This window comes from Mercenaria mercenaria, chromosome 15 (genome assembly GCF_021730395.1).
Source record: "Mercenaria mercenaria strain notata chromosome 15, MADL_Memer_1, whole genome shotgun sequence".
Taxonomy (NCBI): Eukaryota; Metazoa; Mollusca; class Bivalvia; order Venerida; family Veneridae; genus Mercenaria; species Mercenaria mercenaria.
This window is the reverse complement of record NC_069375.1, coordinates 50,034,359-50,049,469: the sequence shown is the minus strand read 5'-3', so window position 1 is coordinate 50,049,469 and position 15,111 is coordinate 50,034,359. Positions and strand designations below refer to the sequence as shown.

The 15,111-nt window shown below is 33.2% G+C and overlaps 1 protein-coding gene across 3 annotated transcripts in view; it reads left to right on the top strand.

The window, feature by feature from the left end:
- Window positions 1-15,111, top strand: part of LOC123554271 (LIM homeobox transcription factor 1-beta.1-like) — a 59,739-nt gene that overhangs the window by 18,198 nt on the left and 26,430 nt on the right. The window contains exons 1-2 of one of the 3 annotated variants that reach the window (XM_045344321.2): window positions 7,058-8,044; window positions 11,097-11,286. In XM_045344321.2, the coding sequence (XP_045200256.2) occupies window positions 7,951-8,044; window positions 11,097-11,286 (284 nt within the window). In that variant the 5' untranslated portion in view covers window positions 7,058-7,950. Of the gene's footprint in view, window positions 1-7,057; window positions 8,045-11,096; window positions 11,287-15,111 lie in introns of those variants that run through there. The other 2 variants (XM_045344296.2, XM_053525252.1) reach the window with 2 other exon arrangements.

Here is a 15,111-nt window from a genome sequence, read left to right as displayed (position 1 = left end):
GGTATGTGCATTTGTTCATTTAAAACAAAAATGTTACGTATGCAATACGGTTCTGTGAATATGCATATTTCAAACAAAGTATAAGGTTCACTTTTCCCCAAAAATAGATTAAAAAATAAAAGTCTCTAAATGGAGTCAATTCCAAGTTTTCTTTCATCTAATCGATAAGCATTGCTTTTATTATCAAACTGCAAGCAATATTTTTACAATTTATTCATTTTCGAAGAAAATATCTGATGTTAATGAAAATACTTAAAACATTACGGATATGGGAAACAGTATCGGTTCAGCTGTCGACCAAAACCAAAAATGACCAAATTCTTTGAAAGAAGCTGGACCTATGGTCAAACTATTATGTGGTCCGTGACTGTGCTCATTACTGAAACATTCCTATGTTACCTAGATATAGCAAAAAATGTCTTTAAAAAAAAAAATCTATGATTTCAGCAAGTCAGTGACATGTTTTGAACGATATAATAAATTTATTTCGAAAAAATTAAATTCACTATAGAAGATAACTTTCTAGAAGCCAACAAAGTTTTTTTTTTCAATTATGACTAATTTCAAAAATTTCAAAATTGTGAACCTTTTCTTTATCAATGCTTTTACCGTTTAGATTTCAGCCGCTTTATGCTGTTATAAATACATTGCATCTTCAACATTTGAATAAGAAGAATGGAAAATAAGTGATCTAACCTTGAAAAAGAACACATAAAAAGAGAAAAATCCCCAGATGCAAATGAAAATACACGATAAACATTGTACAACTGAAATTCTAAATGCATGCGTATCTGTAATAATATTATGTATTCAGTGTATACTCTAAAACACCTTGTTGTCATTGTTGTAGCACATGTGGCAAGCGATTCTAGAAAAGTGTGCCATATTTTAAGTGCTTCGTTCTTCTTTCTTAAAGAATATATTTTAAAAGCATCTGGTTTCCAATATATTTCACAATTCTAAAATAAATATGACAATTCAAAACTACGGTAACGGTCTACGAAGAAATTGGAACCTATCCGTAATTACCGGTGCTCATGTGTTTAATTCTCCAGTTACCTGTACATTTGAACAAATTATGACTTTCATTTATTTTTTCGAGAGACGCAATTTCAACATTTTCAACTTCAAATGGTTTTCAACTGACTTAAACTTACAATTACGACATTCTCGTTGCCATATAACACTTTCTGATTGTCGTAAAGAAGTGTAACGAAGAAGGGTCGTTTTCTCCCAAAGAAACTACGACGCGGTTCAAAACCTGGGGCTAATGTGAGCACAACGGCTGTTATTAGTTTTTCAGGATGTATTTAGTTTTATAGAGTTAATTATGTGTTTTGTTCATCTTTTCACAACTCCTGAAAACGCTTGTTTTCACTCATTGTCACTGCGAAGACACGGAGCGGCTGTTTTAATGTAAACACCGGTTTCCGATTTCGAGGGTCACGTGATGTGGAAAGTAAACAATGATACCAATTCTTGACTTCCCCAGCCCCCGGGAAAGGTGTTTGAAATGCTCTTTCATTTGCATTTTGTTCAGATGAACGCAGCTCTGAACAACGGTTTGAATTAAGATTGAGCTCAACACTTTTTATCGTATCATTTGTTTTTGTAAGAAGGCTGTAGACGTAAATTCTGTCACTAACGCATTCAGAATGCACCACCTTTTTAAGGACATTGAGGTATAAAGACACTAAATAGGAAAATGGCGCGAAGAAAATGGTAGTCGCCTACGTAATGAAATGATAGCATGACAGAATTTGTAGGAAACCACTACAATTTGAGGTGATTTAGCAGTTCGTGTGTTTGCCTGAAAATATTTTTCTTCATCAAAAATGACGCCCCCCCCGCCCCCCTCCAGACACACACATAATCTTTTCTTTTGATTTTGACTTAGCACTGACAATGTTCTTCAAGAGACATTAAAATGGGTCTTGATGTGTGCTGTAGCCATTGTAAAATTGTCAATTTATATAGAATATTTAGTGTGTTCGTGCCTTTAGATTAGGTTATTTTGGCATATACTGTCTGGATGGATATTCAAAATATAGGAGTTTCATATTTTTGGCTACTATCGTCCAATATAGTTCGATTTTTTGAGGTTCTGCACCTAAACAATGTGCTCGGTCAAGACAAAGAGCTATAAAAAAATATACTTCTTTGGTCAAGGCTAGCGTCGGATAATCTGAAAAAATATTTTAAGTTATTTGCGCATGCGCAGAGCGCACGAGACTGGTTCCATCGTGTAGGTATAACACGTTTTGATGTATCATTCATAGAAGTATTATAAACGATATTTATTTTGATCTTTTTACGTTTTAATCGTTATCTGATCTGTATGCTTTAAGAATAGCTCCAAGAGCCTACAGTGTCTACCACTTGAGTGATGTTTGCACAGTTCTGACGAAAAGCACTTCAGCTTAGATACGAGTCGTTTTACTTGTCCGAGTGGGTATTGTAGCCCCATACTTTGGACAAGATACTGTGTCTCTGATCTTCTACCATCAAATGTCAATTCATCATTTTAGTTGACATACGCACATTGGGAGGATCCCAAATAAAAGATGTGCTTGATTTTAAATAAAGGGATAAGGCGCGCTCGATTAGTTAAAGATGGAGTAGTGTTGAGTACCGATGCTCACACATTTCGGAATTCTCATGAAATATTAGAATCTGGTGTCAAGTGCTTCTTAATAGGCTTTACATAATTTAATTTTATTCTTTTGTTCTCATTTTAACAAGAACTGCACGTGCGAACCAGTCTTGGCCTCCAGTAACCACAGTTAAAGAATGAATATGAATTAATTTCGTTTTTATCTTTTATCAAATTCATTATGCAAACAGTCTTCAATGCAAACAATTATTTTCAGTAGAATACGACTATTTATCAACTAGGTTATCCACTCCCGTATTTTAGTAGCAGCATAAATTCACAAAAGAATGTCATAATTGATATGACATTTCGTTTATTCTTCTCTTATATAGCTACAGTATCCCGTTTGCTTCAACCAACAGTGAGAGATCCCTTATTAAAATCACTTTTAATTTCATATACAGCACAATATTTGTCATCGTTGAACATTTTCTCACCTTTCTGCACCAACCTTTCTTAAAATATTACTTAGTCCACTTTGTCGAAAGATGAGGAAAAGAAAAAAGGATTGAATAGTTCCAGGTGAAAATCCTGCGACCCTTAAAGGCGCATGTTGGATTTATCCTTCCGGTTTTGATGAACTTTCCTTGCCATATACGAAATTGTACTTCGAAAAAGTGTGATACAGGTACCCGTTCTACACGAAAATGCGCAAAAGTTGGGAAAATTTATGATTGGATTTAAAAAAAAAAATTTATGACAATGTTGGTCACAGATTACTTTTTCATATTTTTCACTTACTAGGAGCCTAAATGATACAATTTAACATTCTGTAACAAATTATTACTCCATATTACTTAAAAACACATTTGATGCAACATTTCAGCCGCTTAACTCGCACGATTACGTCGGTGTTTAGAAAATCAAACATTTAAGTGTAAGGAAATCAAACATTAATCCATTACACAATTCACACTGTCTAAATACAAATTTTAATGCTAAACAATTCAAACTATTTGTACGAAAGAATAATTCTAAATGCATTTCCAAACAAAAGTCCCGCTGCGTTCTATTTTTGTTAAAATGCCATTTACAATTCCCATTTATTTGTCAAACATGATTTCTTTAAAGTTAAAATATAGGCATGGAGTTGACACAGTGATGTGGAAGAGCCGGGGATGTCACCAGGTAAACAAAATAATCATATTCCCATTTTAGTTTACGAGAGATTATCGGTTTTGTGCTACCCTTCAATATGACAATACGTCAAAACTAAACTGCGGATATACATGCTAAACGTCAACGGTAAGTTTGGACTTGAAACGCATTTAACGAGTGTTGTTTTTATTCTCGTAATGGTTTATAGATACATTGAATGTATTGATTTTGTAATTACTTATTTAACGCTAGGAATACTTATGTATATTATACATTACAGGTCGAGAAAATGTTCGCATGTGTATTTAATGAACAACATTGAATCGTAAAGATCTTGTCCTGTACTGGTCTTACAGTACTGTTTACTTCGAATATTACATTGCAAAATACATAATAAATTTTGATGACAATGTTTACGAACCAAACCGTAGTTTATGTACTTTTGATACTCTTTATAGTTACATCTGTAAGTAAACAGTATTTTCTACTGAAATAATCCTAAATGGGGCTAAGCACTACTCTTGAATGTCAGCTGACAGTGCCACGTATGTACCGTATAGAAGTGTAATATTCCAACTGAAATCACACTTTCTATTATACTACAGCGCTGTTTATTTAAGCACCCGCTAACATACCGTGCACCATGGTTATGTCGTCCGTCTCTCTTGGAACCGCCAGTTAGTGAATGAGCGGCTACCGATTGCCTCTATCTTCCTCAAGTCTGGCATTAAATGATAAATAATTATGTTCAAGACAAAGATATCATAGATGACAAAATGACTTGATCTTACAAAAGGACCAGACCTACCAATACTGTCTTGCTCTTCGGAAGTAACTGTCAGCAACTCCATATTACTCGGGTCACGGGGATCCAAATTGCAACATCTCGATTCAGAGTCTTGCACTCAAGCAACTGAGCTACAGGGCAATGTTGTTTTGATCAGTTAGGCCCGTCCATCTGTAATGAGAACGTGTGTCTTCTATAAGAGCATGGGGCAGTTTATTTTAACATATTGCAATGACTTATACAAAAGATTCCTTGATTTACTCAGTTGGCGCCTTTTCATTGAAAGTGTGGCAAATTTGTGAAAAACTGTAAAATAGCTTGAAAAAATATGTTTCGTTGCCTAACACTCCAATCTGATTTTATACAAATGGAATAAAAAGCTAAACAATATTAATGGGTAACAAAATGAAATTATCGTTGTCATCTTTAACCAGACATTTCTGTCGCTAAAATTGATATAAAGATACTACTACATGCAGTTAAAATGCGCTTGTGTGTGTTCGAACAGCCTTAAAATTTATGATGTATAAAGACATTACTTTTTGTAGGTTTTCTTGGTTAATTTGGCGTTACTACAGGTAGATCAACCCTGATTGATATATCGCATGTCGTAAAATCCATTGTGAGACTACTTTATGGTCGAGCTATAACGACAATGGAAAAGTGAAAGTGTTTCACGGTTTCTTGAAGCGAGAATTATGTTGACATATCTAAACAAAATTCCCATAAGAATACGTCAACGAGACATAAAAGAGTAGCTCATATAGACTACAGTATATTTTGCAAAAACTGATGTTTTTGAATCTACATTTCTTTTACAAAGTAAAGAAAACAATTTCAATAATTTAAAACACGCATCGAACGGTCAATAAGGAAAACTACGGAAGTAAAACCCGTTGTAAAAGTAATGCCCATGGAAAATACATGCATTAATTCTAAGCAGCATTCAAACTTTACATATAATTCAGGAAGGAAACTATATATCCTTTAATAAACGGCCAAAGTCCACTCTAAATGTATAGTCTTAAAAACAAGAGCATTTACTTTTTGACACCTTAACCGTAATAACAAATTTGATCTGATAACTCACCATAACCATCACGGCTGATTTAAGAACAGGTAAATATGCATGCAATTCAATGAAAGATCAAAGAGGTAACAAGTATTGTAGTAATGATGGGTATAATGATAATATGTTCTTGTTAATAATTGTGTCTAATTTGTCAAAGTGTTCCTTTTAAAGTGACGCGTTCAAACTGAAGTCTTCACCAAATGTGTTTAAGGTCATGGACCCATAACGTCAATCAGCATTGTCCGTAAGATTACGGATTCTCTGTGATTCTCTGTGTTCGATTTCGGCACTCTCAGGTTGTTATTACCGAAGGATGCCGAAATCGTACAAGAATGCGTAATCGTACGGAAATTATCGATTGTCAGTACGGGTGCACACCTTAAATGTGCGGAGATATATATGTGTCAGTTGCATTTGATATAAGATATTGGCGTAAGTATTTTCCAAACTATGTTGTAAGTAAGGTACCGGCTTTAAAAGGAATAAACCAGCCCGAATGACGTAACCAACAGTCTATTTATTTAACGTAGAACCGATTTTTTCTAACGGTCTCTTTTCTTATTGCCAAACCTTTCTGTTAGGGACCCGTTGCACGAAGCTAAAGCTACTTCGGACAAAACAGGGTGAATCCTTGTCCAAGTACAGTGCATATCTTTTAAAATTCATCTATTTCAAGAACCAGTATCAAACAAAAATGTAACAGTTATGTCACAGCATTGAATCGTGGACTCATGATATAGCATAATAATGGCAAAGTGAGTTGCAAAAATCAATATGTAGATACATAATTAGATAGACATAAAAGCGTAGATTATGTACTTTATGAAACTTTCCTCCGATCTATAATTATCAATAACTACCAACATGTAAACATACTCGCATTTCATCTGTTAGCACAGGCGTAGGAGCGATCTCAATATTGCGGAAGGGGGCAATGAGGGACCGGCCAACCTATCCTTATTTTCCCTGATTTTTTTTTTGACAACCCCAAGAAAAACAACAACAACTAAAATATTTTCTTCCCCTTTTTCGACACAATATTACATCAAATCCTTAACAGTACATCTGAATGCTGCCTCAAATTGGCTTTTTTCCTTCATGTACTGTTATTTCTGACAAAAATCAGTTTTAGGATCAAAAATTGTTGGGGGGGGGGGGGGGGTAGGGTGTGTGTGGCAAAGCTTATGCTGCCCAAAGGGGCGGGGGAGGTCCCCCCCTCTCCGTTGCTCCAAGGCTTATGTTTAGTGAGTGGGGAAAGGTAACCATAACTGAATGAACTCCAACGCCAAAAGCTAACATAGGAAAATAAACCAAGTCTTAAGAAGAAATAGGACACATATCTGAATTAACAATTAACAGAAAATAAACGAATCATACAAAACTAGTGTGAATAGCAATTTGTTGTTGTTTTTTTTTTTTTTTTTTTTTTTTTTTTTTTTTTTTGAATATTGGGGACGCTTCACGTTTGGTATGCGGAATAATAAATTCTATAATTTTCAGTCAAAATATAGAAACGAAATCCAAATGAATCTTACATCTTTTGAATAAACTGTTATTAAGGTCGTGCTGAAATTTTATCTTAAACTACTGTATTGCCTTAAACGGGTAGAGTGGGAGGGGCTTAACCACATTGTTGACAGTATTTCACAGTTGAAATTTTACTGTCGTGATACACCGATAGCGTTTAAATATCTTGTCAAACTCGCTAAAAACGAATGCTCTATGACGGTGTATTGGATATGTCAGGATTATGAAAAGTTTTAATGAAAACGTTCAGTGATTTTTTTTTCAAAAAAGAGGAAAAATGTATGTTGCTTAATAAACAAATTAACTTACTTAACTTAACTTACGTGTATGGAACAATAAGACATCTGTTTACAACAGGAATCTATCATTTTGTTTCTGCTTATGCAGAAATGAGCGCCAAAAACACGGATTTTGGAACTTTTATGGAAATATCACCCTTAAAGTAACAGTTTTACATACGTTTGATTGATCTCAAACGTCAAAACACCTATAATATTGCATGAAGTTGTGTGGGAATTTTCGCATCTACTTTGACGCACTATTGGTCAACGTAACTAGTTATCTCACATTTGATTGGTCATTTGAACATCCAGTATCATTCTCTTTTACCAGTATCTACATTTGAGTACATAGAATAGTTTCAATTCAAAGAGAAAGACACGTAAACATACCTAATACATAGATTGTCACATTTTAAAATCATTGTATACATGTATAGTACATGCATTATATATCAGTTTAATTCTGGAAGCAAAGGAAAATACAAACAAGTGTAGTGTATTTTATACGCGCATTGTGTTGCTTGTATGTGCAATGTGGAATTTATCTGTTCCAAGTGACACTACTATGGGTATGCTCTCAGAAATAAATAAAGATGGAAGCCATACGCTTTGGACACACAAAACAGGTATATACCTTTCTATGTAAAGAGCAGTTTAAAAATCTCTTCTTTCCCTTATTTTTATTTCATTTTTTTTAAAGTTGAACTGGAGAAAGGCAAACGATTATTTGGGTTACTAAATGATGACGTTAGTAAAAGTGTTTTCAAATTTCTGACCATCTCTTAAATTTGAGCACAAGTGTTCTCAATAGTTTACCTCCGTATTGTAGAATTTTGTAACAAGATCAGTTTATACATATGTGCACTGAGACTAGACAAAATAATCGGAGTTCAGTACAAAAAAAGATGATGTCTTTACCTTCAAATTTTATACCTATATATTCTCTGACAAATGGGACTTACTTTAAGATGTACAAAACGATATCATTTTTTATCAAAATAAATTGCATTTCTGTTGTTCATTATCAAATGATTACAGACGACTTTTAAGAATATGGTATATAGTACAAAATGAACCTGAATTTCTTTCTTCATTACTTCAGAATTTTAGTGCGTAACTGACACAGTAACTCGCTTTTTTTACATGACAATAGATTGTTTTTTTTTTAATCTAAAAAAATGAAACTGCGTAAAAATCTTCATGCGCATCTGCCACGGTCCGGAGTACTTTTTTAATCCTTCCGCACAAAATGTGGTCCTGCAGAAAACAGACAAAACAACTGTTAAAACATCAGAAATGACACAAGATTTACACAATGTCAATAAAAACATTTCAAATGTGACCAGTCAAAATAGGGATGGCTTCAAAATGGAGACCTCACAATTTCAAAGAACTACTAGGGTGACACCACAGAGTATATGAAATTAGGGACTTGATGTTATTTTTCGATTTTTCCGTTGTGCCAAGTCATGAGCATGGTCTCAGACTGGTTCGACGACTGTCAACATAATCTATGTTTGTAACTCTTTCTGTCATCAGTGTGTTAAATTACTGTATGCTTAAATTACTGTATGCTTTAATTACTGTATGCTTAAACTACTATATGCTTATATTACTGTTTGCTTTAATATCTGCATGCTTTAATTTCTGCATGCTTAAATTACTGTATCCTTTATATCCTGTATGCTTAAATTACTGTATGATTTAATTACTGTATGCTTAAATTACAATATGCTTTAATTACCGTATGCTTAAATTACTGTATGATTTAATTACTTATGCTTAAATTAATGCATGCTTTAATTACTGTATGCTTAAATACTGTAAGCTTAAATTACTGTATGATTTAATTACTGTATGCTTAAATTACAATATGATTTAATTACTGTATGCGTAAATTACTGTATGATTTTATTACTGTAAGCTTTTGTTTGTGTATGCTATTACTGTATGATTTAATTACTGTAAGCTTAAATTACAATATGCTTTAATTACTGCGTAAATTACTGCATGCTTAAATTACTGTATGATTTAATTACTATATGAGTAAATCACTGTGTGCTTTAATTACTGTATGCTTAACTTTTATGATATTTATACGACTGGTATAATGTTATTTTGGTGACTAACGTACGTAAAGTTTTAATGTAAGCCGAAAGTAACTGTTGTCTTTATTTGACAAAAAATACTAAACATTTAACGGGGCGAAATTTCGTTAAGAAGCAAATTCATTTCTAACAGTTCAAAAGATGTCCATTGAAAGTAATAGCTCTTTTAAGAGTATAAGTTTTCTATAAAAATGTGTTTTCTACAATTTGTGTGTTCCTTATAAAACTTAATGCACCCAAAATATTTTATCATAGTATTTATGCAAACAAACTTCTATTACACAGAAAATTGCGATAAAGAAATATATAAATGATTTTACGTACGTTAGGCACCAAAATAACATTAAACCAGTCGTATAAATATCATAAAAGTTTCACAAAGTGCGAAATCATAACCGTGGCCATTTAAGACCAAAGTATATGAACCATGCATGTTCCAGACCAAAACATATAAAGAAAAACTATCATCACAGTGCGTGGTTAAGATGCCTATCTGTTCGGTAACCGGAACAACGATGGCCGCAATTACCGTACTTATAGACATTAATGTCTTTATAATGTATAAATGTAGCATTTTACTACCGTTTGTAGATTCCTTCTAACCATTATTGTAACAATTTAAACAAATTTCTTTTTTTTTTCACGTTGGGCGCACAACAACGCTAGGAGTTGAATGCGGTTTTCTAGAATCATAAAATCATAATAACAACTAGTGATTTTCACTTTAAGTTCTTCTCAGATATTTATTTTTCATAAAATATGTATAACTAAAAATATTTTCCTTTTAAGTTTCAAATTTTTTTATAGATTCGTTTTTCTACCTAACAAGAAAATATGAACCTTAATTTTATTTGATAGTTTTTCATATTTTAAAATTACCTCATACAATATAACCTTCACGAAATAGGGAAATAAAAAAAATACTGCATTTAGATTTCTGAAGTAGCTCTTTCTGAATATATAAAATCATCTAACTTTTGAAAATATTTTATTACCTAGAAAAAGTCAGTAAAATCCTTGTGCAGGAATAAAATATAAAAAAGTTCAATATCCAGGGAAAAAGAGCAGTAGACTTTTTGTATTGCCTATATATATTATATATAGAGATGAAAACAAAAAATTATAGAACTAAATGTAAGACAGAAAAGAATCCAGTGGACTGGGCCACATGGAAATATCACGTATGCGCATAAAACTGTCACGTCCTTTATGAATTGGTATAACAAAAGATCCCACTTTCTTAGAATATGCTCCTGGGGCACCTGTGGTCTTCCTCAACTATTTTGGATAGTGGATGCCAAACTTACATATGTCTATATTCTCTATTTCTTACAGAAAGTCATATGCGCATTGAGGTACATTTCCGTTCGAGGAAACGAGAATACGCGACCATACGGAAATTCACGAGTGTTATTACGGGTCCATTACCTTAAAACTAGAAAATCGCCATATGACTGAAACCTCGACAAACAAACTATTGAATTTTTTTCTTAAAATTTACTTTAAAAACATAAGCAGGACATATGCTTTAAAGAGAACAGGTAATGATCATTTGTATGTTACATTTCAGTCGGAATGCCGTCAGCACAACGTGAGCTTTGCGCCGGATGTTGTCGCCATATAGAAGATCGTTACCTCATGAGAGTTGTCGACTTGAGTTGGCACGAGCACTGTCTCCAATGCTGTGTATGCCAGATGCCACTCACAGGCTCGTGTTTCGTCAGGGATCGAAAACTCTACTGCCGATTAGATTATGATAAGTAAGTTGAAGATCAAATCAACTTAAAAGATACAAGATAGATAAAAATAGATATATATTCAGATTATGTGCTAAGGAATAGACTAAAACAGATATTTCACTGAATTAAGACATAAATACTGCAAATAATTAAAAAGACACACAACACTGCTAGTTCATATTTAATAAAAAAAAACCCGCCCAAACAACCTAATATACAATTATCATCAATTATAACAATCAAAAATAATATTAATTGTTGTTAAGAGAATAAATGTGGATCATATACTCTTTATTAGTTACATAGTACGATTAAAACCATACCATGGAAATATATTATAATGCTAATGCCTCAGAGGTGGAAGATTTATGTTAAAAGACTTTTGTGAAAGTGTGCATGTGAACTCAAAAGCTCATGAAAGATCAACAACAGTTTAAAAGGGGTTCAGCAAAGTTAAATGATACAGATTGTTTTAACTAATTTTAAAGTTACAATTAATTATTGTTTCTCCGAATTCTGAACTAGAATATGGAAAGAAATCCCTGTCCAAAAAGAATTCGAACCGCCATGTTAGAATTTTGTAGCCCTTAAACCGCATCGACTGTAGAATTCTGCTCTTAATTTAACATTCAGTAATAAAGGAAATGACAACTGCATAAATTCATAGTTACATATTATCTTTCAATTCCTTTTTAATAAACTGAAATATGGAATGAACAGTTTTATTTACTTAGTCTGGGGAAATCTGAACTTCGTTTATAGCAACGATAAAATTACGGGAGTTGCAGGCAATTTACGCAGTACATGCCTGATTAGGAAAAAGCTGAAAGTATTCTTCAAGTGTTCAAATGTTATTAAATGCCGTATGACTTTCAAAACTTTTTTCTACAAATTCCTGAGGTTGTGCTTTTCAACTAATCACTTTTATTTCATTTCATACGCGTTGACGGCTAAACGATCAGGATTAGGACAAATTTACACGCTGATGTGGCTTTCCAATTAGAATCTAATTGATAAACCCGTTCGAACCACATGTTTCAACCTTAAATTCGCTGAAAAGATGCAGTAAAGCGGATTAAAGATCCGAGCAAGAACATGTTCTAGTGCTAGCGAACATGCCAAACCAATCAAGCAGGCACGATCATGTGGTTTATTTTCAAACAATACTGTTCACGTCACCTTATTACAGAGTGCTTGTAGGCTGTACAGTGGTAAATATATTTGCTATACGTTCTATATAAAACTAACAAACTTCAGGGATCTGTAACACATAGCCAGGCCCATTTAAAAAAATACTAGCATGACATATAAACCACAAAAAAAAAAAAAAAAAAAACACCAAGAAAAGTAGGGGTCATGTATCTGCTAAGAGAGATTTCTTGTCTGAAAGGTCAACACTATGGAATATAGCCCAAACTGACAGCTAAAATGCGGATATGAAGATATAAGTAATAAGGTTTGTTTTCATTTCTATAATTGCAAACATTCTCTTTGAAAATGCTACCAAAATGTCAGGTATAGGTCCACAATGAAATAAAAACAGGAACTGGCTTACATAAAACATGAAAATGCCACTTCAGCTGGGAAAAAATTGAGGATTTTTTTCTTATCTCCCCGGAAGTACTGCTTGATTACCTACTTTATACTATTGTTCCTGTTTGTTTGAGAATATACGTTCTGAATGAATAATCTTGACTTCTAATTAATAACAACCTTTATTAAAATATTTCAGTGTTTATAGGTTCTCTAGAAAAAATGTATTAAATCTAAAACCTTGAATTTTGAGGGGAAAAAAGACTGTATAAATCCTATACGTAGTCTCTTTGGACTTAAATTCCTCAAAGAAATTACGTGGTTGTTTCATCTCTAGCATGTCAGAAAATGACCCCAGCTTTTTACAGATTTGTTCAATATTGTACACCGCTGTCTAGCGGTTTAATATCAAACCGTTTGCAGTGTTTAAATAATGTTTTGATTTTGCCATGATTTGTCTCTCGCGTCAAAACTTCTGCTTTATTAGATTTTTGCGATTTTCCGGACAATTTAATTGCACGGATAATGTTCCATTCGTCAGGAGAGTTAATATCGAACCTGTCTCAGATCTTAGAAAATGGTCACACTTTGAACTTCACAGAGAAATACTTCTTGTTATATAGTGAGATGTTATTTATTTAAAACAGTTTAGTAAAATAGAAAGCTTACACGGAGATTAGTTTTAATAACATGTGACTAAAATAACAGAATTTGGTTATGTAAACAGTAGGAAGCTAAAACAATATGGTCATCAGTTGTATGTTTTTGCCTAGAAAACTTATTTTCTGATTTCGTTTTCGTAAAACACTGCTTCATAAAACAATGGCCAAAATGTAAATATGGAGCTAGCTGGTAAGTATAACACGCAAAGTAAATTAAGCTGCTAACAGTAGTATCTTCTGCTAAGTGTTAAGCTTAGCTCTGACGCTGTTTTGTCATAACGTGCTATGACTTTTATGACCTGTACTAACTTGGGCCTTATTGAATTTGTGTTTCCTCTATAAGTATAAATATTTGTAACACTTTTCAAACTATCATGTAAAAACGCTTATATTGCGGTACAAAGGCACAACATACATTTTCACTTAAATATTTTCGAAAGACAAACACGTGCAAAGCTGTCAAACATCATCTGCTTTGCAATGAGGAATCAGTATTACTATTTCAACAGTCAACTACCAATAGTCTTCGAGCTGTGCTAATCCAATTAAACGTTTCTTAGTTTCATATATATATATATATATCAAAAGAAATTTGATTATGAAGTTTACCCAGATAATATATCACCACCTCGACTCTTGTTAAAGTGACAATACACGTGCTATCGTGCATGACATGCCTAAGACACTGATAAACTCTTCAAAACAAACAGGTTTCACTTACTTACAGTCCAAAACAAACATAGGTACACTTAATTAAGACCAATAAAGTTAAACTAATCAGTGATTCTTATCTTTAAACAATTCCGAAAATATCTGACCATGGTAGATAACTCCTTGTCATGTAGATGTCACTAAGCTAGTCTGTAAACATAAGAAGACATCTGTTTACAAGACGGTAAATGTCGAAATTTCTTCTAATCTTAAGATCGCTGAACATCCACTTTGATAACGTAAATAAAATTTTGCCAATATGCGAAATGTAGAAGGGTGTCAGATTTCATAAGAGCATATTAGCTGATAATATTACAAGGGTATCATATTTGCCTAGTGAAAATGTAGTGGTTATTTAAACAAATAATGATGATAGGGTACTATGCCAATGTTACTTTATAAAATATTGTAACGCTGCAGCATAAACTCGTTTGATTCCCACTGTAGTTTATCTTTAGTATATTTTTCAGTATAGTGACCGTTAAAAAAATAGCGAGCCTCTTCATATTAGAGATGTAGACAACACCGATTACATTTAAAAGCATGCTGAAAATGAAAACCAACTATTTTGAAACTGACCTAGTAATTGTGTCATTTAAAAGTGTAATAGAAACAAGCCAATTTCAGAACATCTGAAACTCCAAAGTTTGATTTTTGTGTGCATCCAAGACATTCAAATACATAAAATGTTTCGCATACACACGTGAGATAGAGTCTTCGGGTGTTAACTGCTACGTGGACGTGGAATATTTTTGCGTATGTACGTGTAAACTCCAACGGTATGTTTCATTGTGTGCAAATTAAAACATGAACTGCTTTTATTTAAGAACTCCTATCATACAGACTGAGCTATAACGGTATTTCTCGTATGATCACAGTTCTGTACAAATTCTTAACATAGAAGGCGTTAGAGATTGTACACTGCACGTCTCCACCCCGC